This window comes from Arachis ipaensis, chromosome B10 (assembly GCF_059453495.1).
Source record: "Arachis ipaensis isolate K30076 ecotype BB chromosome B10, ASM5945349v1, whole genome shotgun sequence".
Classification (NCBI taxonomy): Eukaryota; Viridiplantae; Streptophyta; class Magnoliopsida; order Fabales; family Fabaceae; genus Arachis; species Arachis ipaensis.
Genome location: NC_142435.1, coordinates 294,886 through 318,080, shown reverse-complemented (window position 1 = coordinate 318,080; position 23,195 = coordinate 294,886). Strand labels below are relative to the sequence as shown.

The following is a 23,195-nucleotide window of genomic DNA, read 5'->3' as shown; positions in this document are numbered from 1 at the left end:
TGTTATGAAATAAGGGATAAACAAAAAGATAATTACTGAAATTGAAAAAGAAAAGATAAATTAAAATAAAAAAAGTTTAAAATTAAATACAAAGAGAATTATTTTATTTTTTTATTTAATTTTTTGATACAATAAGATAGAAACTCACTAAACTTAACTTATTCACATCTAGTTCATAACTGAATCAAAGGGACTCATTAAACATTCTACCTATTTTTTTGATATAATAAGAGAGACTCAATCACTCACTCAATTTCACTTATCTACACTATGATTTTATCACGAAATTAAAAAGGGGGATTTTCACACCTCTAATCACTCAATGACGGCTATAATAATAATTTAAAATGTATTTATAACATCTTATTAGATTAAAATAAAAGAAATCTTAAACTCATTAAAATAAAATCTAATCTAGTAATTAAATAAATAAAATCAAAATATATAAAATTAAATATAATATTCTAATACTTAAAAATATAAACTAATAACTACTAAATAATACTTAAATTCTTTATATCACGAACATTTGAAGCATGTATCAAAAGTATATCATAAAACGTATCATATCTTATATTTTTAAAATAAAAAAGCTCAAGATTCAAGAGACAACAAATTTTATTATTTTTTATCAGCATTTTTAATCATCAATTTAATTCTTTTAGTCTGAACCTACTTTTAATCTACACTTTTAAATATTGATGACTAAATGATAGCACAAAATAATAAATTTTATTCATCCTCTAACATTTTTGTTTTAATATTTTATTGCTATCTGTGACTTTTTATTTTTGAAGAGTAAAATCATTATTATTGAAATATCTATAGCTATATCTTCACTTATTTTATTTATGAAAAAAGCATAATTGAAATTCAAGTATAAGTGTATAACAAAACATTAATAACCTAACAAAAGTGAGATATAAATATTTATTGCGATAACGCCCTTTTTCAAATTCAAATTCTTAACTTTCTTTTTAAAATAAGAAAGTTAAAGACAAACCTACCCCTTGATTTTGTAGTGTAGGCCACTAAAAATAAAATTATAAAATGTAAACGTTAAGAATTGAATTGTTTGGGCCAAGGAAATGAGAATATGTGGCAACATAGCTTAAGATGTAGACACATCATACATGGAATGGTAATGACGGCGCTATCGTTGAGCCCCCTCATGAATAGGGCCCACTTTGGACCCAAACGTAAAATGGGCCCACTTGAGCCCGATTTCTCGCGGTCGGTGTTCCTACAATCGTGACCGTAGAAACTTTGACGATAAAGATTTATTTGAGAAGAATGCATTGGGTGGCATCACGTTCACATCACATCACATCAACTTTGAATGCTTGATATGCTGCTCTTGTTGTTTCTCTCACTATTAAATGCAAACTCACATCGCTCCATTACTGCATTTCTTCTTGAATTCAATTCAATCTCGTTTTCATTCTTCATTCCTCTATCCTCGATAAGCTCGTATAGAAACTTGAAACAAAGCACCTTCAGAAAATTAAAAACGCCATTGAAGAAGTAGTGAAGTTTGAACAATAATTTTGGTGTGCTCAGGTATAAAATTTTCTTAATGCTTGTTACGTTTTACGCTTCTTTATTTATCTCTCCAAGTGTTCTACTATAACTTCAGCTCCATCTTCGCTGAGCTTCTCCATTTTCTTTTGATTTAATTTTTTAGTATCCGTTGAAACATTTTGATTTTGAATAAAAAAATATTATTATAAAAAGAAAATGAAGAAGGAAAGAGGAATGCTATGAGACCAGTAACTTTTGTGATTTGTAGCCATTAAATAGTCATCAATGATAATTTTAATAGTATAAGATTGGTGTGAGATTTCATCTAATGGCTCACTTTTTTTGCTGGTTACATACTGCTAGCCAGAATTTAACAAAGTTGTTCGCCTTAGACTTTTCCAGAAGGAAAAGGTGTAATTGTAACGTGTAAATCTGGGATGGGCACATGGATGGTGCAGATCCCTGTTTTCTTGGCTTTTTTGACCTCATCTTGATTACTACCTTCAAAAGGTTTCCATAAGTAGTGCCTTTTTTCCGCTCAAACACACTGCTTTTTCTATTTTACTTTCCCGTATTCTTTTCCCCTAACTTTGCCTATTGCATAATTAATTAATTAATCCCTTCTTAACATAACACGTGACATCCGTGTACTTGATGATGAAGATTAATATGATTTATAATAATAAAGTTACGTAGAAATATAATATTCTCACATGAATGCATGATCAAACCAAACATTTTGCGTAGCCTTAGATTTGAATTGATTAATGTCTCTAATTGTATGTGTATCTTTTGTATTGGATCGGTGCTTGAGCTAAAAGCTGTTTTCTTAATAATTATTAATTAGACAAAGATATTTGATATGAGGATACAATTAATTGTTGGAAATAAATTTATTTGGATAACATATATTTGCAACAGTTTCTTTGAAGCAACAGTGTCGTTTCTTTGAAGGAGGAAAAGGATGTTAGTGATGAAGAAAAGACTAGCTTGCTGCACCAGGACACCCAAAATTAGCACTGATTTTGATCGTGACCACCAAGCCAGTAAGTTCCCATACTCCTCTTAATAAAATATTATTATTATTCAAAAAAAAAAATGTTTATCGTTAATATAACCATATCATCAGGGCGGGACAATCCAAATTAAATCAAGGGACGATAAATGTTGCATATACACGTACATCTTTCTTTTCTAGTATTAAGAAAAAATATAAAAAGTTATAGTAGAAAATTTCTAGTATGATTTCTCAAAAATAAATATATGAAATCTCTCCTAAAAATTTGAATGGTTATAGTAGAAAATTTCACTGAAAGAGTTTATATATCACTGTCACTACCTGATACTATACTAAGTTCCCACGTAAAATAAATAAATAAATAAATGACTACTTAGTGTCAGTTTAATACGAGAGTATTAGCCCGTTTGGAAAGCTTCAAAAGTAGTTTTTTTGAACTTTTAACTTATGAAAAGTAGTAGTATTAATGTTTGGTACAATTTTTAAAACTAAATTGCAGCTTTTTAAGAAGCTATTTAGGAGCTTATAGAGAAGTTAAAAAAATGACTTCTCTCATAATACTATTACTTTTTATCACATTTCTATAAAATAAGTATTTTTAAAGCTAAAAATCCAAACACAAAATAACTTTTTTATAAGCTACTTTTAATATAATCATTTATTGTTTAAGCTATTTTGTCAAAAAGAGCCCAGTTTGAGGAAACAACTTATAAATAGCTTAAATAGCTTAAATAATAAATGACTATATTAAAAGTAACTTATAAATAAGTTATTTTGTATTTGGATTTTTAGTTCTAAAAGTGCTTATTTTATAGAAATGTGATAAAAAGTAATAGTATTATGAGAGAAGTAATTTTTTTTAACTTCTCTGTAAATTATTAAATAACTTTTTAAAAAGCTGCAATTTAATTTTAAAAATTGTACGAAACATTAATACTATTACTTTTCATAAATCAAAAGTTCAAAAAAATTACTTTTAAAACTTTTTAAACAGGTCCTAAGTGACCTATAAGCGCCTAAGATTTTCAAAGATTCATGATGTTGCACGTCAATTGATTAGGTGCATCTATAGATGCAAATTTTAGAAGTATACAGCGTACAATGAATGAAGCGAATGAAGGGTGTAGTGTGTGTACCCCACTTACTAGTTACTAGCTTGGTCTCTGGGTCAAATGTACATTTATTTAATTGGGTTGTGCCTACTTACTTCCTCTGCAACTCCCCCTGCCACAGGCAAATACAAATTCAATTGAGGACTTTCAAAAATTGAAAACTATGCATACACTGTACTGTATCTTCGGATTTGGATTGGGATGGAGATTGTGGATTGTACCTCTTTCTTCCCTACCTTTCAAGAGCTACATGTAGTTCCAAATTAATACATAGATTTTAATAAAGTATAATATTGCAGAAATAGATAAAATCACTTCTAAATAAATACGGGTAATTAGTAATTACTTCCTGATTAATCAATAAATTAAATTAAAACTTTTGGTAAATGTTGGAACATTTAATTTAAAAATATTGGGCAACACCAAAAGATTTTATACTTTGAGTTTGAGAATAAAATTAAAACTTTTAGTAATGTTGGAACATTTAATATGTTTTTCCTTTTTTCCTAAAATGAAAAGTTCTCATAGTGCTATTTTATTTTATTCAAAAAGTTAACCACGAATTGATAAAAAGGATTAGCGTCCAATCTCTTCAAATCTAGTTGCATGTGACAAACTTGACTAATGCTCTCTTGTGTGATTTTGAACCTGAGTGCCTTATTGTGTGGCATGTCTTCGTGGAAGCATTTCATACAACAATTGTGTACTAAGATTATTTTGTCTAAACATATTTAAGTATTAACTATAACCAACCGCTTATGTTTGTGTTATAGTTTTATTACTTCACATGTCTTTAGATAAACAATTTCTCAACATTTAAGACTGAAGAGGACAGGATAACTAACACATGTTCTATATTTCTTGTCCCTTGTCAATGTTTTCTAAATCGTCCAGCAGAGATGTTTGACCTGCTAAATAATTATTGATGTTGAATATAATGACCTTGGTATAACTCTGACTCCTTATGAGCTCGTGCTTTTAAGAAGCTTGATAATAACTTTGTAAAATGCTGCTGAGTAGCTTTTGTTAAAAATAGCAACAACCAGCAAACCACCCAATTAATTGTTTGACAACTTTTAACACTGGAATGTTTCAGGGATTATGACATATGATGGCCTTGAGAGTTGCATTCATGACAACCAATCTTCTGAAGATGAAAGCAGAACTAGCAGAGGAGATGGATGTATAACCGATTCATTCAATGACGATGACTTCAGTTGTTCATCCAGTAAAGATACTTTCAGATCATTCTCTTCACAATGTTTGAAAATGAAAAGGGATGACGAACAAGGATCGGAAGAATGGGAACTCTCTCAGAGTCCTCAACATTTTTATGTCAAAGAGAAGCCTGCTTATGCTATGCAGTGTTCGGATGTGGAAGCCATGAGAGAAAAGTTCTCAAAGTTGCTGCTAGGTGATGATATTACAGGAGGAACTAAGGGCCTCAATACAGCTTTAGCTTTGTCTAATGCCATCTTTAGCCTATCAGGTTTGCTTTCGATGCATTTTACCTTTTTTCAATCTCTCACTTCCATTTATATATGAGAAAATTACATATATTTTCAAAAAAATTTGTCTCTGAATTTAATATGAGTTTGTAATCCCAAAATATGCAGTGACGGTGTTTGGTGAGTTGTGGAAATTGGAACCGTTACCTGAAGAACGGAAGAGCAAATGGCAAAGAGAAATGGACTGGTTGCTGTCTCCTACAAACTATATGGTTGAGTTGGTTCCTGCAAAGCAAAATGCTGCCAATGGTGGAATCTTTGAGGTATTGTTTCATTTGATCTGGAATGGAAATGATTTAACATTTTATATGAATCACACTGCAGTACAATAAGATAGTCATCGTGTTTGAACAGATAATGACCCCGAAAGCTCGTTCTGATGTCCACATGAATCTTCCAGCACTTCAGAAATTGGACTCTATGCTTATTGTAGGTCAAAATCTTCATTTTATAAACATCCTGTAGAATCACTATGTAGACTGTATTGACATCTTAATGTTTTGACTGACAGGAGACACTAGAATCCATGGTGAATACTGAGTTTTGGTATGAAGAGGGAGGAAGCCGGGCAGAAAGGAGGAGCATGAGTGTAAGACAAAGCAAAAGATGGTGGTTGCCCTCACCCCAAGTACCAAGTACTGGGCTTTCGGAGACTGAACGAAAGAGGTTGATTCACCGGGGAAGGGTGGTACACCAAATATTCAAGGCTGCCAAATCGATAAATGATAATATTTTGCTTGAAATGCCTGTTCCAACAATTATTAAAGATGCACTTCTAAAGGTGAGACTTGGAACTCTGGAGACTTGGAATTATATGTTTTTGTTAACCTCAACCACTATATTCCCAATAGTGACGATTCAAGATACCAGAAAAATAGGATGAATCTATGGTTAGGTATAAATGTATAAAGTATGAACATGAATAGAACATTCCATTATAAGGAATAGTATTGGTTGTTAATTCTTAATCTGGTAACACAAGAAAATTTGCAAGTTTTTTCATTCTTGGATCAAGAAATATGCAATCATAATGCTAGATAAACTTTCTGTGCACTGTAATGCAATCTTCATTGAATCATAGGTAATGCAATCTTCATTGAATCATCGACTAAAATAATCTCTGCATTTTCAGTCTGGAAAGGCAAGCCTGGGAGAGGAATTGTACATGGTTTTGACAGCTGAATCAAGCAGTGGAGAAGAAATGCTCAAGTATCTTAATTTAAAAACTGAACATAAAGCCTTAGAGACTGTTAATAAATTAGAAGCCGCTATGTTTTCATGGAAAGAAAGAATGAGAATTACACAAGAAGATAGTGGCAAGTCCCCACTACGAACCTCATGGCCTTTCATGAAGGACTCCATGCCAAGTACCGAAAAGGTGGGGCTGTGGTTGGACCGCGCACAAACTCTTTTAAAACTGCTTAAAAGTAGATACCCAAACCTTCCTCAAACATTTCTTGATGCTGCCAAAGTTCAGTATGGCAAGGTGAGTTTCTAAATGTTACTTATTCTAAGTTTGGAAAGTTTCCTACATACGCTTTCATTTATCTGCTTCAATAACAAGCATGTTACTGATATTTGTCCCCAAGAAAAATGAAAAATCCATGTCATATTGAATTATTGTCTACAAAGATCTTTTTAGATTGATCTTGGTTTGAAAGATCTTTTCAAACTGTAAAATTAATCTACCTTAGAATGTCATACTAAAATATCTTAAACATATTTTTTTGTGTTATAAAATGAAGATCTTTTTCCTACAAGAATGAAAAGAGAGAATTATGAGTCGTTGAGGTCCAAAAGTTTCTCCTTATCAATGGCGTGGAAAATTTTCAAACATTAAAGTGGTAATGTTAGCTGCTTCTTTCTGCAGGATATTGGGCATTCCATTCTGGAAGCATATTCCAGAGTTCTTGCAAGTTTAGCCTTAAGCATACTATCTAGAATAGGGGATATACTGCAGGAGGATGCTTTAAGCAATCCGAATTCCCCCATGGCATCAATTAATTCTTACTCTCCTGGGACAAGTCTTTCAGAATCTTGGGTGGCTAGCTCACATGTCAAGCACTCGTTGATTGATAAGATGAACAAGGCAGATGGACAGTACTGTGAATCTAGTTGCGATAGTAATTCTGATTTAGAGCTTTCATCTGCAGAGGCCAAAGCCAACTCTGTAACTAGCACACCAAGCCGTAATCGAGTTTGGTGCATTGGTAGAGAGGCTTGTAAAAGTGTGTCTCCCTGAGTATCCCCATAGGAGGCTTTTGGAGCCTAATTTTGTATATGACTAAATGTTGATAATTGTTGTTAACATATGCTTATTATTAATGCAAGCAAATTAATAGATTTTGCCTCATAAACTCTTTTGTTATGTACCATGGTGGTATATAAGAGTTTCTTTCTGACTAGGCTAAAATAAAATATTGAACATCTCAGTTATTGTATTTGGAACAAGTAGGCAATTAGGCATAAACACGAAAAGAAAAATGAAAGGAAAAGACTAGCAAATCAAGTAGAAAAAGCACAAAAAAAAAAAAAAATAGTGTGATCATATGCATAATACATGCAGTCTAGTCAATCCTGAAGGAATTCTTTATCAGGTTTAGCTCTATGATGACATCCTCCATGCTCATTCTTTCTTTTGATGGCTCCACTGAACAAGCAAGTCCAATCTTAAACAGTGAATGTAAACACTTCTCTGCATCAGAACGTCTTATTTTCTAGTTTCCCTGCTGTTTTCTGCTGCTGCTGTTCCATCTATTCTGCATGCAGAATAACTGGGTCTAAGATCTGAAAGATTTTATTTGTCAACGCCATCTTCACATAGCTATTGTTCAGTTTGCTTTGATCTTTCTGATTAAGTGATTATACAAGGTCGGAGAAGGGCCGCACTCAAAAGGTGTAATATATGCATTCTAACCTGATAATTACATTAATGACTATTTCCATGGTTTGAATCCGTGATCTTAAAATCAGACGGAGACAATTTAACCGTTGCTTAAATAACCGTAAATAGTTTAGATAAGTAAAAAATATGAGCCAACTTTATTCTTTAAGAGATCATCTCATATTTGAAAAGAAAAAGTAGTACATAAAAAGTATATACATTGGCAACATTGGTGGTCTACATGAGAGGCAACCCCCAAGGATTAATTGAAGATAAGCAGAGAATATTTTGCAGTACCAAGTATCTTAGCTTATTAACTTTTTGAAATATACAGGCAATCCCAATATATGTTTTGTATTTGCTTGTATTTTTATTAGTGAAATGAAAGAATACAACTAACTGTGGAATACTTACTTTAGTTTCTTGATTATTGTTACTTTTATGTTTGGTTGAAAACAAGAAGATAAGATAAGATGATTTTACCTACATATGATATGATATATGATTAAGAGAATATTACAACAATAATAATAATGGTTATTACTTATTACATTGAAATATAAGATCATCTAGATTTCAGGGTGGGCTTTGACATTTAAGACAGGTTTACCACAAGTAGGGTTGCATGGGAAGGCACAATCAATGTGTTGGAAAGGCTTTCGTTCATAAAACCAGTCACCAACGGCCTTAGCAATAGTCTGCAAATTAGTAATAATATAAGCAAAGCAGAAAGAAAGAGTGAGTGTGTGTTAGAAATACATACAGTATTTGCAAGCTGAGGTGCATCAGGATTGAACCAAAGCTCTTGCATTCCCGTTTGGCAGTGGATGTAGCAAGAATCTATGAACATTCCTTTTGATGGAGAGTTCTGCACCCCACTCAATGCCTTTATGAAATCCTCTCTAAACCCTGAACAAATCAAACACATTACTCATATTAACATACACACATTCATTGATTCTATTCTTTTTCACCTTGCACAGCATCTAGTTCATCAGGTGTGCAATTGCTTATGTTCTCTTTGCAGTTTTTCCAGCTTCCGTGTGGATCCGCCATGCTCGGTATCAAAATGTTTCTAATCTGAATGAAAATCACACAGATAATGTTGAGATCTTCCTACTATGATCAGCAATGTAACAGAATAATATGATCATGTCACCTGCCATGAGTCATAGGCCGCATTTACAACGAAAATGGGCGTGGCGATATCTTGTGCCACATATTGTGGGAAAAAGCACTGCACCAGAAGCAGAGGTATCAGTGCTTGCTTCTTGCTTGCACAGTTACACAAATCAATCATAGACTTACCAGGCCAGCACCATATTTTGAAGTGCAGGATTTAGACAAATACTTTGCTGATCCCTATAACAATGGACACCTCTTATCTTACTCATAATGGTGAAAAGTAGGAAAAATAAATTCAAAAGTTAAAGTAGGCCAAGAGTAGAGTAGAATACATGTGTTTCAACAACTCCATTGTAGAAATTTTCAATGTGCTTTGTTCCGGAGACATCTGGTCTGTTACACAACATATTTAAGCAAGTATCAAGTATGAAGAAGCAGAGCAAAACTAAGTAAGGAATCATACACATTGATAAAATAGCCGGCATCCGGCACGCATTTCACTCTGGCGCCATTTGGTAGGAAGGATTTGAAGCGATCGCAGTTCAATATAGCAGCCAATCCTCCAGCAGAGCATCCAGACAGAATAGCCTGTGTAATAAGTAACTGAGTGAGTGAGTGAATCATAGATGAATAGGAATAGCCTTAATGTAATGTGTGTGTCATTCTTTTACATTTTCAGCATTCTCCATTCCTTTTGCAAGTAAATGCTTAATGACTGCTTCAAAAATTCTTGCTCCTCTGAAGTGCAGATTGTTTGTCTGATTTCACAACATAAATAATATCATATCATAAGAATTTATATTTTCCATGTACTTCAGAATTTTGAAAACACTTACTGGATCAACTTCTTCCACATCACCAGTAAATGATGATCCATCACAGTACCTAATCTTGATTCTGTTCCAGTTGTAGAAATCTGGAAACAAATGCTTAACATAACATAACATAACACAATATGAATATGAATATGTGTAGTGTAACTCTGGATATACCAACCTGGATTATAATCTTGTTGGTTGTTAAGTATTCCATTAAAGCCAGACTGCATATCCATTTGTTTGGATGAACCTAAGCGAGTGTCCTTGCGTTCAAGGCAAGAAGACACATCACTGCACCATCCTCCTCCCTATTAGCAACAAAACACAACTGCTTTAAAATATGAGCCTTTCACTTTAACTTAAATCATGCATTCACCTTCCTATTCCCTAAGCATCCTAACATTTCAATTTTTGGAAAGGGATATACCTCAAGAAAAACAATCCAGCTGTTAACACCTTCGCCGGATCCCTTATCGAAGTGGTAGGCCGGTGGACTACCATCCAAACAAACTGCACAGACATGCTTAACTTGAATTTTTCCCAAACTAAATAAATGTCATTGAAAATTGAACACAGTTATAATGCTCAAGATCAAGATGATCCCTATAATCAACCACCAAAACAATTGTTTGTTACCAGCTCCTTTTGACTCTGCATCCTCCAAGTAAGTGATTGGAACAAAACCAGATCCTTCTGACTTTACCAATAACAGTACACATACTAGAAGATTTAACCATTGCCAAATTCTAGATATCTCCATTCAGCAAAATCAAATAACAAAACTTATGCATTTGAAAACAAAAACAATGTGCGTTAAGTACAAGTATCAAGATACATACATAATTAACATAATACCAAAAGATTTTGGCATGTTAGAATATATTATGATCAATCAACATTCACTATAATTATTTAGCATATCTTAATATTTATTATATGATATTACATTTTTATTATTTTGATTCTCTTGGCATTTATAAATATCCTTGTATATTGAATCATTACACACCACTTGAATACACACCAATCTTTCTCTTACCTTTCTAACATGGCCAAAGTGAAACCATAATGACATCCTTGAATCATGTATGAATAGTGAAACCATCAAAGTTGGCACTTAGCAAAAAGATTTTTTTTTGTTTTTTTCTTCTGGAATTTTGGAAATTCCCTTTCAGCTCTCTGAAAGATTACAGAACATGCAAACAGCAAGGAATAAAATATTTCCTACACTTCCAATTTTTTTTATTGACAGATATAGAGATAAGAAAGGAATAAGAGAAGATCATTTTTAGAATGGTCTTGGTTGGAAAGATTATCTTGAACATCTTTTTTTGTGTTATAAAATGAAGATCTTTTTCCTAGAAGAATGAAAAGAGAGAATTATTAGTTGAGGTCCAAAAGTTTCTCCTTATCGAAGGTGTGGAAATTTTTGAAACATTAAGAGGTAATGTTAGCTGCTTCTTTTTGCAGGATTCCATTCTGGAAGCATATTTTAGAGTTCTTGCAAGTTTAGCCTTGAGCATACTAAAAGAAAAAGGGAAAGACATATCAAATCAAGTAGAAAAAGCACAAAAATAGAAAATGGTGTGATGATATGCATAATACATGCAGTCTAGTCAGCATTTCCAGAACAAGAATCCCAAAGCTATACATGTCGCCTTCTTTGGACGCCTCCATAAGACCATAACCCATTCCATACTCTGCAATATGCTCTAGTTTGGTTAATACTTTGGAAGATATTACTAGAGGGTTGACTAAAAAACCAAAGGACCAAAAGCAAAATGATTTTCTGAATTACAAAAATGGTTCCAGTAAAATAGTTGAATTCCATGGTAGACAGGAATGATAAACTTGTCTGGTTATTACTCAAATCCAATCTTTTTCTCTTTCTTTTTAAGTGTAAATTAAACTGATCATTTCTGAGGTTAGAGATATTTTGCAGCACCCGAGTTGATTTGTTTGTTTACTCTCTTTGAAATATACAGCTAATCCCTATGTTTTGTATTTGCTTGTCTTTTTATTAGTGAAATGAAAGAATAAAGCTAATTATGGAATATTTGGATGCTGAAATGGCTAACTTACTTTAATTTCTTGATCACTGTAAGCTCTGGTCGAAAACAAGAAGATGATTGAAACATTACTACTAAAGATAAGATGATTACAAACATAAAATATGATATATCATTAAGAGAAGATTACAACAATAATAACAGTTATTACTCATTACATTGCATTATTTCCACAACTTTATGAAATATAAGATCATAAATATCTAGAATTCAGGGTGGACTTTGACATTTAAGACAGGTTTACCACAAGTAGGGTTGCATGGGAAGGCACAATCAATGTGTTGGAAAGGCTTTCGATCATAAAACCAGTCACCAACAGCCTTAGCAATAGTCTGCAAATTAGTAATAAGATAAGCAAAGCAAAGCAAAAAGAAAGAGTGAGTGCATGTTGTGTTAGTAATACATACAGTATTTGCAAGCTGAGGTGCATCGGTTTTGAACCAAGACTCTTGCATTTCCGTTTGGCAGTGGATGTAGCAAGAATCTATGAACATTCCTTTTGATGGAGAGTTCTGCACCCCACTCAGTGCCTTTATGAAATCCTCTCTAAACCCTGCACAAATCAAACACATTACTCATTAATCATTATTAACATACACTGATACACACATTCATTGATTCTGTTCTTTTTCACCTTGCACAGCATCTAGTTGATCAGGTGTGCAATTGCCTATGTCATCCCTGCAGTTTTGCCAGCTGCCGTGTGGATCCGCCATGCCCGGTATCAAAATGTTTCTAATCTGAATGAAAATCACACAGATAATGTTGAGATCTTCCTACTATGATCAGCAATGTAACAGAATAATATAATCATGTCACCTGCCATGAGTCATAGGCCGCATTTACAACGAAAATGGGCGTGGCGATATCTTGTACCACATATTGTGGGAAAAAGCACTGCACCAGAAGCAGATGTATAAGTAACATCGATCCTAAGAGTTGCTTGCTCGCTAAGTTACACAAATCAATCATAGGCTTACCAGGCCAGCTCCATATTTTGAAGTGCAGGATTTAGACAAATACTTTGCTGATCCCTATAACAATGGACACTTCTTATCTTACTCATTATTATAGTGAAAAGTATGAAAATAAATTCAAAAGTTAAACGAGGCCAAGAGTAGAGTAGAGTAGAGTACATGTGTTTCAACAACTCCTTTGTAGAAATTTTCAATGCGCTTTGTTCCGGAGACATCTGGTCTGTTACACAACATATTTAAGCAAGTATCAAGTATGAAGAAGCAGAGCAAATCTAAGTAAGGAGTCATACACATGGATAAAATAGCCGGCATCCGGCGCGCATTTCACTCTGGCGCCATTTGGTAGGAAGGATTTGAAGCGATCGCAGTTCAATATAGCAGCCAATCCTCCAGCAGAGCATCCAGACAGAATAGCCTGTGTAATAAGTAATTGAGTGAGTGAGTGAATCATAGAATAGGAATAGCCTTAATGTAATGTGTGTGTCATTCTTACATTTTCAGCATTCTCCATTCCTTTTGCAAGTAAATGCTTAATGACTGCTTCAAAAATTCTTGCTCCTCTGAAGTGCAGATTGTTTGTCTGATTTCACAATATAAATAACATCATGTCATAAAAATGTAATAGAATTTCCAAATACATTCAAAATTTTGAAAACACTTACCGGATCAACTTCTTCCACATCACCAGTAAATGATGATCCATCACAGTACCTAATCTTGATTCTGTTCCAGTTGTAGAAATCTGGAAACAAAATTCATAATGCAAACATTTGTGACAGTAACATAATATGAACATGTGTAGTGTAACTCTGGATACACCAACCTGGATTATAATCTTGTTGGTTGTTAAGTATTCCATAAAATCCAGCCTGTGTATCCATTTGTTTGGATGAACCTAACCGAGTGTCCTTGCGTTCAAGGCAAGAAGACACATCACTGCACCATCCTCCTCCCTATTAGCAACAAAACACAACTGCTTTAAAATATGAGCCTTTCACTTCAACTTAAATCATGCATTCATTTTCCTATTCTCCAATCATCCTAACATTTCAATTTTTTCGGAAGGGATATACCTCAAGATGAACAATCCAGCTGTTAACACCTTCGCCGGATCCCTTATCAAAGTGGTAGGCCGGAGGACTACCATCCAAACAAACTGCACAGAAATGCTTAACTTGAATTAAAAACAGTTATAATGCTCAAGATCAAGATGATCCCTATAATCAATCACCAAAAACATTGTTTCTTACCGGCTCCTTTTGACTCTGCATCCTCCAAATAAGTGATTGGAACAAAACCAGATCCTTCTGACTTTATTAATAACAGTACACATACTAGAAGATTTAACCATTGCCAAATTCTTGGTATCTCCATTCAGAAAAATCAAATAACAAAACCTATGCATTTGAAAACAAAAACAATGTGAGTTAAGTACAAGTATCATGACACATATATAATTATCATAAGACCAAACGATTTTGGCCAAAGTGAATTTTATATCATTTTTCAGCAATTCTCTTCTGCTCACCCTTTACCAAAAAATCAAAATTTTCTCATTTTAATGTCAGAAACCAATGAGTCAACCAATTTATATAGAACGAAAATCATAGAGGACATCCTTGAATGATTGAATCATATATGAATAGTGAACTGTCATAGTTGGCACTTAGCAGAAAGATTTTTTTTTGTTCTGGAATTTTAGAAATCCCCCTTCAGCTTTCTTGAAGATTAAAGAACATGGAATAAGAGAACATACAAGGAAAGAGAATTGTGGACAATATTGATATTGGAAGAATCAAGTACAAGAAGATAACTACAGTATATCTTTCCTTTTATTGTTTGTTTGCAAATGAAGATTATACATTTTAAATTCCTATTAATATGTCACGGGAAAAAGAAAATCATATCAATCAATATCATAATCTAAGAACCAACCAAAGTTCAGCTCAACTGAGTACAGAAAAGAGAAAAAAACTATCCCAGAAAACATAGGCTCCATTGATAAGGATATTAATGCAAGTTAATAGAGGCACCCCAACTGCCACCTTTTTGCCACCAATGGAAAATACACAAGATAGAGCTATTTCTTCTATAATATGAGTTACTATCACACCCTGCCCCTGCATGCAACCTCCTAACATATGCTAAAAGCAAATATGGTTTTGTTTTCCCATTTCTTTTCATGGACAGTTTACCACCATATTAATATAATATCAACTAGAGAAAGAAAAAGAGAAAGAGAAGTATTATTGTGTAGAAAGCAAAGCATATATATGAGCATGAATATTGTATGAAGGGTAGGCAAGTAGATGGACCTGTAATGAGAGATGGGGTTGTGGAGGAATGTGAGTGAGGGTGGAGACTTTATATAGTGCTCCAACAGTGAAAGAGTGGAACTGAATGCTTATTGAAGCAAATGGTTAATGCAGTATGAAGAAATAGGTCTTGTGAGGCAAAGTTTAATGGAATTGGAGGGAGTGTTTGGGCTTAGATTCTGGTTTTGGATTTTGTCTCTTTCTTATGAGTTGAGCTGTGAGTGTATAGTGTCAAGTGTGAAACTGAAAGGTGATGTTTTGCTCACTGCTCAGTTCAAACCACTAAAATAATTGTGTTATTTAATGCTTTCCTATTACAGTAGTGTATTTTATTCCTTTAACAAAGTTTTAATATAATTTATTAAACTCAATGAGCGTTCTAAACAAATTTATTCACATGCGTTTATCTGTGTATAAAACAATAACATGTATGGGAAGAAGCAAAGAAAAAGCATGCACGGAATATAACTGCTCTTAGCTCTGACGGGTTATTAACTTGTTATTATGTAAACGGCGCCGAATAAAAACGAAGGCAAGTGGCTTTGCCATGGACCCATGCATGCTTCTTTTGAGTACTTTTGTGCCATACATATTTGCTTGTTATCTACAATCTACAATTAAATAAGGGCATATTTGAATAAATTGTATACAAAACAAATGTACATATTTGTCAACACTCAACAAGCTAAGATACTCTTAATAATATTCATTATGAAAACAACAGCTTAGCTTGTTCATATTTGATTCTTTTCATTCAATGAAAAAGAAAAAGAAAACATTATTGGTGTTCCGTAAATTATAAAACAACATATATATATATATATATGAGTTATAAGTAAAAATTTTTATTTAATAGAATTATTTTATAAGCCGGAGGAAGGTGAGGATGACGTCAAGTCATCATGCCCCTTATGCCCTGGGCGATACAGACCAAACTAAAGATATTAAGCATAACAAATATTTTGTTCTTTAAACACATATTACATTTTGTCCTTGTTGATTGAGAATCGTATCTGTAGCTACTGCCGTTACTCTTCAGTTTTCTATTGAGGTCTATCCTGTGGAGGTACTCAAATTGGATCAGTGATCGATTTCTAGGTTTCGCCGTAAACCTAATTGGTTACTTCCAATTACGTGTATATATATATATATATAATGACTTTTAATTAATTAGCACTAGAGTGTTACTCGTACGATACGCGAGGTGATAAATTAACGATAGTATATTGTATATAATATACTTTAATAAGTATTATATTAATTAGAAATTAATTAAAATATATATAAATTGATATTAAATTTGATAGTTTTTATTTAAAATATTTTATAGTATAAAAGTTTTTGATATTAGAATTATATAAAGTTATATTTTTATTTGTTATTTGTTATTTTTACATTTATTTTAATTGATGGACTTAATTTTTTTATATGATTTTTTTTATTTTGGGTTGTTGTTAGAGTTATTTTTTTTTTGTCATATGTTTTTGTAATGATATATTCTTTCTGAGCTGTTAACTTGCATGTATTTTCTATTATTGTCTTTTTTTTGTTTCATCTTTGTATGTATGTTTTTCATGTGAATATATGTCTTGAATTTGTTTTTTCTTTTTAATTTTTTGATTAGTATGTCATCTTCGTCTAATGATATTAGTATTGATCTATGAAGTTGGTTCCTATAACCAATAAAGAATATAAATGATATTATAATTAGATTTAACAAAAAAAAAAGACTTTTGGATGGTGGAAGATATTTATTTACAATATATAGAGTTCTTGCTATTAAAGGTTCTATCAAGGTATATATATATAGTTCGTCACAGAAAGGGAGACGTTGTCCTGTCTTCTCCACGGATGAGGTATACGCCAAACTTTAAAGAATATCAAATGGGATTGATACTTATAAAAGATACTTTAACGCTCAAATCAGTAATAATTTAAAGAAGAGAGTGAGAGTGACTTGAGTGAGTATTAGGTTTTTAGATGTCCTTTCTCTTGACTTAATGTTACTTTATATAGACTGAATAGAGAATATGCATTTCGAATATGCTAAGTTAGCAAATTATAAGTTACGGTTGTGATGAGAATTACAATATGGTTACCGTGATAGTCTCAGCATCAATTTTGACTATTTCATTGAATTGTTGGTGATGACGTGTGATGGAGTCATCATGCCATTATATTGAGTGTTATCATATTGTAATAGGTGACAATTACCGAATAATATTGTCAAATTATATGTAATAATATGAGTGGTGATTATTTATGAGTCATAGAAATCCTAATATCTTTTTGCCCTAATCTTCGAAATATAGCTTGTAGCCAGCAAATTATAGTGACAGATCATATAGGATTATGACTCAATTTGCATTTGAAGCATACATAATATTAATCAGATTACTAAATGGGATTAGCACTGCCACCATAATTGTGTTGTCCACTAAATATATTTTGCTTCACTTCCTGCACACAGAAGGTTTTACTGGAAACGGGGATCTAATTAAGATAAGGAATGCAAGTGGATTTGCCTGTAGACAGTGGTCCAAATAAATTAAAGCATGATTAGTGGCCTGGCCCCGCAATGTTGCTTAACTTATGTGGCCTCTAATCTTCACTCACCAGACTAGACATATTGCATTATTATTCATCATCAACTCATCATTGAAAACTTCGGGACCTCATTCACCCTAAATAGTAAATACTACCTTTTTAAAGAACATAACAAAATAGTTTTTAATACTAGAAACGAGGCCAATATAAGCTATGTATAGATAAGTATGGGCTAGTTTTGATGGGAAATCCATGAGACTAGGCCATGTGTGTTAGAAAATAAAAAAAATAGTAAGAATATAAAGAGGCCCAAATTTATTGTTCCATTTTATTAAGCGTATATATAGCAGATCATAAGTAGTTGTGACATTCAACTAGTAATTACTATGCATGGAGACTGGAGAGTGCCGCCTTTCCTTGGCTGACTTGTTTAATAAATTACAAATCATATATTTTGACGTTCAATAATAATAAATGAGTAGAAACTCACATGTAGTTGTCTTTTATTGATATTTAAGAACTGTTAGATGAGTTGATATGTTTGACTAATTTATCATCTAACAGTCTTGAACTATCAACTTCACATAAAGACAACTGCATGTGAATCTCTACTAATAAATAAGTGTCTAATCATCTGAGCGACGGTTGTTATCAAAGATACGGTTGTGGCAGGTGGGGTTGCAAGGGTAAGTGCAATCAATCTCATGGAATGGCCTTCTCTCATAATACCAATCTCCGACAGCCTTGGCGATTGTTGTTTTGGCCAACAGAGGCGAGTCAGCTCTCATCCATGTCTCTTGGGTTCCCATTTGGCAGTGAGCATAGCATCCGTCTATGAACTTCCCCCGAGCTGGCGAGCTCCCCACTCCACTCAATGCGCTCAAGAAGTTCGTCCTGAACCCTGATCATCATCATCATCACCATCATCATCATTATTATTCTTAGTAATACTTTTTAACATCACTCACAATTCTTATGTATGTTCACCTTGCATTACACTGAGCTGAGCAGAAGAACATTTCTTAATATCAAGCTTGCAATCGCGCCATTGCCCGTGCGGATCAGCAACACCTGGTGCCAATATGTTCTTTATCTGAACACACAATAATCCTGATTGTTAGAATATAATTAAGATCAATTATGATCAATTAGTATTATTTAGTATATCTGAATATTTATTATAAGAGATTACGTCTTTATTATATTAGAATATAATTAGGATCAATTAGTATTATTTATATTCTAACACTAATTAATTAACGCTTCCTTCTTCACCACAACACAACACAACAACAACAACAATCTTACCTGCCATGAGTCATATGCTGCATTAACAAAGAAAATTGGTGTCCTGATTTGTGATACCACATTCTCTGGGAAGAAACACTGCATCATGAAGACATATGTATGAAATAATGTCTAATGACTCTCGCTTGCTCAAAATGAAAAATAAATGAGTCACAAACTAACCAGCCCTGGGCTCAGTCTTGAAGTGCACGAGGCAGGCAAATTCTTCGCCGATCCCTGAGATAATCAACAAAAACACAATCAAACTCTGTTGGAGTAAATGGTTCATGGGAGTCAATCGAGAAACATACATGTGTTGCAACAACTTGACTGTAGAACTCTTGAATGTGTTGTGCTCCAGAGACATCCTTTCTGTTATGTTCAATCAATGAGGTAACAAGTTCCATGGAATAAATAGAAAGAGAAGTTCAAGTAGGAAGCATACACATTGATGAAATAACCAGCATCTGAAATGCATTTGGCTTTAGCTCCTGCCGGAATTAGAGATCTAAAGCGATCGCATTGTAGTATTGCTGTCAATCCTCCTGCTGAACATCCTGAAAGAATAGCCTGTACTTACAATTTTCAATTAGTGAACCCCAATCATTTGGAACATAAATAAATAATGTCGCTTACATTTTGAGCATTTCTCATTCCTTTTGCCAGCAAGTCTTCAATGACAGCAACAAAAATTCTTCCTCCTCTGTAGTGCAAATTGGTTTTCTGATTTATTTATCATGTTGTGCAAATCTCATCAGAATGGAAATTACAAAATAACAAATCTTATCACTTAGAACAGAGTTTTCAATGTTGCAATACTTACAGGATCAACTGCTTCGACGTCACCGGTAAACGATGAACCATCACAGTATCTAACCTTGATTCTGTTCCAGTTGTAGAAATCTGAAATGTGCAGCACTTGTTAAGATCCATAAAATTAAAAAATGTTTGTGTTAATGAGGAGAAAGAATCAAAATTGTGACTAGTGAAGAATATACCTGGGTTAAATTTTTGCTTGTTGCTCAAATATCCAGAAAAGGAAGCTGTCTGATCCATTTGCTTAGATGAACCTAAGCGAGTGTCCCTGCGATCGAGACAAACAGAGGCATTGTTGCACCAACCTCCTCCCTGGAAAGAAAATGTCTCTTGAAGATCAATATCAAGAAGAGATCAAAGAAATCAAAAGAAGGAAACACGGTTTTATTTGGTGAGTTTGCAACCTCAAAGTGAACAATCCAGTTGTTAATTCCTGCTCCAAACCCCTTATCAAAGTGGTAAGCTGGTGGACTTCCATCCAAGCAAACTGCACACAATGTTTAAACATCAATCTTCCATCTGTTATAAACAATTCAATATAACTAAAACTATAAACTTCAGGTGTCTTCCTCTGATATTGTGTGCTATTACTTGTTACATATGACACCTCTTGATTTATAATCACTGTTATATTTACAAGGGAAGTTAATGTCAAATATTATGAAATACTAGGATATATATATAGTGTCATACAGCATAAATCTCAAGGGGTGTTCTATATGATATTACTAAATTTTAAGAGATGTTAGTTTAGTAAATAATACTCCTTATGATCCCTTTTATTTGACATATAAATGTGGAGATATCTTGAATAGTGACAGGTGAAAATAAAAAAACAAATAGAGATGATCCTTATGACCAGCCAAAGAACAAAAAGAAAGAAAAAATGCTCACCAGCTCCTTTTGGTACAGCACTTTGAACATAAGTGAGTCCTACATCAACCCCTTCTGTCTTAAGCAATAGAACTACAAAAACCAGAAGACTTAACCATTTTGCCATTCTTGTGCCCTTCATTCTGCATCAAATCCACATGGAACATGAAATATTTTAAATCCATATAACAATCCTTTTTTTGTGGGTACATCCATATAACAATCTTAGAATCAGTGAACTATATTTTTATCTTGTTGGTGCCTGAAAGATTAATTTATTCAATAAAAAAACCAGAAATCATGATGGACTGAGTCAACTATTATTAGACTAAAAAAAAATATTATATTACTGAGTTTAGCTGAGGCACCTCAATGACCCTTTTCCTGAGGGTACCTAAAATAGAGAAGGCCACAAACTATGGCATTTTCATAGGGACATAGTCACATAGATGAGGCAATAAATAAAATCACAAAAAGTAAAGATATAAACCTGCAATCATCCCCTCAAAACTTAGATAAGAAACCAAATCATTGATGTCATTCCAACCCAGCTGCATGTACTTTATAGATCAACAACCATCTTGTTCACTAGGGAGCTAAACTCCAACAACATTTCCTCTATTCTAAAATTCCCAAAAATAGCCATAAACTCTCCTTCCACAAGCAAACAGATAGATGTCCAAAATAAACACAATTAAAAACAACAAATAGGAGAAGTGAAAAGCAATAACAAAATGTAGAAAGTATATGGGTATGAAGCTGAGTTGATGTCACTACCTGAAATGGAAGAAGATGGAGTGATGAATGGCTTGGAACAAACCAAGGTGTGTTGCAATAATAAATGTTCAGCCCCCTGATACCCCTTCTAACATGCTAGCTTTGCATTGGCAACCGACAACCCTTTGGAAAAATAAAATTAAAAAGTGGGCCTCTCTAATCTAATTGTTTTTAAAGTTTTTTTTTTTTTTGTTGCCCACGGTATCCCCCAACCCGACAGGTCAAGAACTAATCCGTCGCAGATTTGAGCTTCATTTAAGGATCTGCCGTTAGCCAATGGGTTGCTGCATGCACAAGGCGAGATTCGAACCCCCGAAACTTGCATAAGCGGACGAGTGAACTGACTACTCGACCAACCCAAATTAGTTTAATTGTTTTTAAAGTTGATAGGACATATTGGAAACACCTTTTTTCTAATCGCTTTAGTTAATTTATGTATTAAAAAATTAAGATTATAAATTAAAAAAAATTTAAATTTTTAATATACTTATTTTATGTTTATTAAAAAAAAATTTATTAGTAATAATTTTATTATGTATTTTAAAATATGTGTTAGCATTTTTTTTAAATATATAATAAGGTGAATCGACTTTCGTTGCATGGATTTGCGTGCTAATAATGATACCAAACTAGGCATCTTACTTAGATTTCACAAAAGTCTTTTACAAATCTAGCATGAGTGGAACTTTTGCCGCATTTTTTTACTTTTTCTCCTCTCCTTATTTGATTTGTTTATTTATTTTGGCATATCCTTTTTCTTTTCTTAGCCTATGGCTGGATTGACATCTGTAAAGACGTGTAAAGATGTTTCCTAATAGCAATCAAATCTTTAAGGTTTCTTAATGCAACGAACTTCCTTAATCTTGAAATAAAATCTTAAATTAAAACGCATAACTAAAATATTTGATATTTTAATGCACTGCAAAAAAAACACTTCAAAATTTGATTATATTCTTCTGCTTTTATTCTCATAATATTATTCAATTTGTCTGAAAATCTAAACTGAGATAAAAAAACACGCAGACATAGCGAGTAGAAAAGAGAGAACGCACCAATCAGTAATAACTCAAATGACATAGACTCCTCATATTCAATTAAAAGGTTGCGGGTTTGAGTATCCTATCTTTTCAAATTTTAGTCAATGAGTAATAACTCAAATGACATAGTCTCCCCATACTCAATTAAAAGGTTGCGGGTTCGAGTCTCCTATCTTTGGTAAAATAAAAAAAAATAAAAAATAAAGAAAAGAGAGAACGCGGAGGAGGGTTATGTTACCCTGCATTATTGTTATTCTATTCCTTCAAGGTTGACCATGTTGTTGACAGTTGAGCATAGGACATTTGTCGGTGAATTCCTTAATAATATAGAATACAGTATACACCTTAGGTTTCATATTTGATGCATGCATCCATCGTTGTCCATTTGACATGACATCATCACCATCACCGACGAACCTTTCACTTCTCTCTCTCTCTCTTCAGTCTCTCTCATCCCTCATCACATTCTAAGCTGTCATCCATTGACCTTTCTTCTTGATGACTTGTTATT

The 23,195-nt window shown here is 33.2% G+C and overlaps 4 protein-coding genes across 8 annotated transcripts; 1 reads left to right on the top strand and 3 right to left on the bottom strand.

Annotated features, from left to right (window-relative positions):
* Positions 1 to 1,348: 1,348 nt before the first annotated feature.
* On the top strand, positions 1,349 to 7,516 carry LOC107622648 (rop guanine nucleotide exchange factor 14-like). The gene is made up of 8 exons (XM_088502350.1): positions 1,349 to 1,560; positions 2,443 to 2,567; positions 4,748 to 5,140; positions 5,268 to 5,422; positions 5,514 to 5,588; positions 5,671 to 5,940; positions 6,292 to 6,645; positions 7,030 to 7,516. Exons 2-8 carry the CDS (start codon positions 2,486 to 2,488, stop codon positions 7,399 to 7,401), a joined length of 1,701 nt encoding a protein of 566 aa, XP_088358476.1. The 5' UTR covers positions 1,349 to 1,560; positions 2,443 to 2,485; the 3' UTR covers positions 7,402 to 7,516.
* Positions 7,517 to 7,606: 90 nt separating this feature from the next.
* On the bottom strand, positions 7,607 to 11,997 carry LOC148578903 (pectin acetylesterase 8-like). Of its 4 annotated transcripts, none has more exons than XM_088502364.1 (12): positions 10,414 to 10,551; positions 10,165 to 10,294; positions 10,005 to 10,084; positions 9,840 to 9,926; positions 9,632 to 9,756; positions 9,501 to 9,561; positions 9,352 to 9,405; positions 9,203 to 9,280; positions 9,018 to 9,123; positions 8,807 to 8,952; positions 8,654 to 8,741; positions 7,607 to 7,918 (listed from the first exon to the last, which is right to left on the bottom strand). In XM_088502364.1, the coding sequence occupies exons 2-12, from the start codon at positions 10,220 to 10,222 to the stop codon at positions 7,914 to 7,916; spliced, it is 888 nt and encodes a 295-aa protein (XP_088358490.1). In that variant the 5' UTR covers positions 10,223 to 10,294; positions 10,414 to 10,551; the 3' UTR covers positions 7,607 to 7,913. The 4 variants fall into 4 exon arrangements, with proteins under 4 accessions (XP_088358490.1, XP_088358485.1, XP_088358488.1 ...); XM_088502362.1 differs by lacking the exon at positions 7,607 to 7,918 and adding an exon at positions 8,362 to 8,526; XM_088502365.1 differs by lacking the exon at positions 7,607 to 7,918 and adding an exon at positions 10,623 to 11,997 and having other exon boundaries at positions 8,508 to 8,741; positions 10,414 to 10,496.
* A 144-nt stretch (positions 11,998 to 12,141) lies between these two features.
* LOC107622649 (pectin acetylesterase 8) lies at positions 12,142 to 15,806 on the bottom strand. The gene is made up of 13 exons (XM_016324628.3): positions 15,348 to 15,806; positions 14,283 to 14,429; positions 14,106 to 14,188; positions 13,856 to 13,985; positions 13,695 to 13,774; positions 13,526 to 13,612; positions 13,323 to 13,447; positions 13,192 to 13,252; positions 13,036 to 13,089; positions 12,875 to 12,952; positions 12,690 to 12,795; positions 12,463 to 12,608; positions 12,142 to 12,387 (listed from the first exon to the last, which is right to left on the bottom strand). The coding sequence occupies exons 2-13, from the start codon at positions 14,404 to 14,406 to the stop codon at positions 12,259 to 12,261; spliced, it is 1,203 nt and encodes a 400-aa protein (XP_016180114.1). The 5' UTR covers positions 14,407 to 14,429; positions 15,348 to 15,806; the 3' UTR covers positions 12,142 to 12,258.
* Positions 15,807 to 18,199: 2,393 nt separating this feature from the next.
* Positions 18,200 to 21,826, bottom strand: LOC107623042 (pectin acetylesterase 8). 2 transcript variants are annotated; one of them, XM_088502336.1, is made up of 12 exons: positions 21,648 to 21,826; positions 20,892 to 21,013; positions 20,402 to 20,484; positions 20,180 to 20,309; positions 20,005 to 20,084; positions 19,818 to 19,904; positions 19,627 to 19,751; positions 19,493 to 19,553; positions 19,365 to 19,418; positions 19,203 to 19,280; positions 18,882 to 18,987; positions 18,200 to 18,795 (listed from the first exon to the last, which is right to left on the bottom strand). In XM_088502336.1, exons 2-12 carry the CDS (start codon positions 21,010 to 21,012, stop codon positions 18,521 to 18,523), a joined length of 1,200 nt encoding a protein of 399 aa, XP_088358462.1. In that variant the 5' UTR covers position 21,013; positions 21,648 to 21,826; the 3' UTR covers positions 18,200 to 18,520. The 2 variants fall into 2 exon arrangements, with proteins under 2 accessions (XP_088358462.1, XP_088358468.1); XM_088502342.1 differs by lacking the exon at positions 21,648 to 21,826 and adding an exon at positions 21,361 to 21,524.
* Positions 21,827 to 23,195: the final 1,369 nt, after the last annotated feature.

What these genes read in the sequence shown, in the direction of transcription:
- LOC107622648 (XM_088502350.1), top strand. Translation starts at nt 2,486, where the DNA reads ATGTTAGTGATGAAGAAAAGACTAGCTTGCTGCACCAGGACACCCAAA. An exon ending in TGATCGTGACCACCAAGCCA is followed by an intron (nt 2,568 to 4,747) that starts GTAAGTTCCCAT and finishes GGAATGTTTCAG; the next exon opens with GGATTATGACATATGATGGC. An exon ending in AATTGGACTCTATGCTTATT is followed by an intron (nt 5,589 to 5,670) that starts GTAGGTCAAAAT and finishes TTTGACTGACAG; the next exon opens with GAGACACTAGAATCCATGGT.
- LOC148578903 (XM_088502365.1), bottom strand. Translation starts at nt 10,746, where the DNA reads ATGGAGATATCTAGAATTTGGCAATGGTTAAATCTTCTAGTATGTGTA. An exon ending in GCCGGCTATTTTATCAATGT is followed by an intron (nt 9,562 to 9,631) that starts GTATGATTCCTT and finishes GTTGTGTAACAG; the next exon opens with ACCAGATGTCTCCGGAACAA. An exon ending in CGGCCTATGACTCATGGCAG is followed by an intron (nt 9,124 to 9,202) that starts GTGACATGATCA and finishes ATTTTCATTCAG; the next exon opens with ATTAGAAACATTTTGATACC.
- LOC107622649 (XM_016324628.3), bottom strand. Translation starts at nt 14,406, where the DNA reads ATGGAGATACCAAGAATTTGGCAATGGTTAAATCTTCTAGTATGTGTA. An exon ending in CGGCCTATGACTCATGGCAG is followed by an intron (nt 12,796 to 12,874) that starts GTGACATGATTA and finishes ATTTTCATTCAG; the next exon opens with ATTAGAAACATTTTGATACC. An exon ending in TCAACTAGATGCTGTGCAAG is followed by an intron (nt 12,609 to 12,689) that starts GTGAAAAAGAAC and finishes TGATTTGTGCAG; the next exon opens with GGTTTAGAGAGGATTTCATA.
- LOC107623042 (XM_088502336.1), bottom strand. Translation starts at nt 21,012, where the DNA reads ATGAAGGGCACAAGAATGGCAAAATGGTTAAGTCTTCTGGTTTTTGTA. An exon ending in GCTGGTTATTTCATCAATGT is followed by an intron (nt 19,554 to 19,626) that starts GTATGCTTCCTA and finishes TGAACATAACAG; the next exon opens with AAAGGATGTCTCTGGAGCAC. An exon ending in CAGCATATGACTCATGGCAG is followed by an intron (nt 18,988 to 19,202) that starts GTAAGATTGTTG and finishes TTGTGTGTTCAG; the next exon opens with ATAAAGAACATATTGGCACC.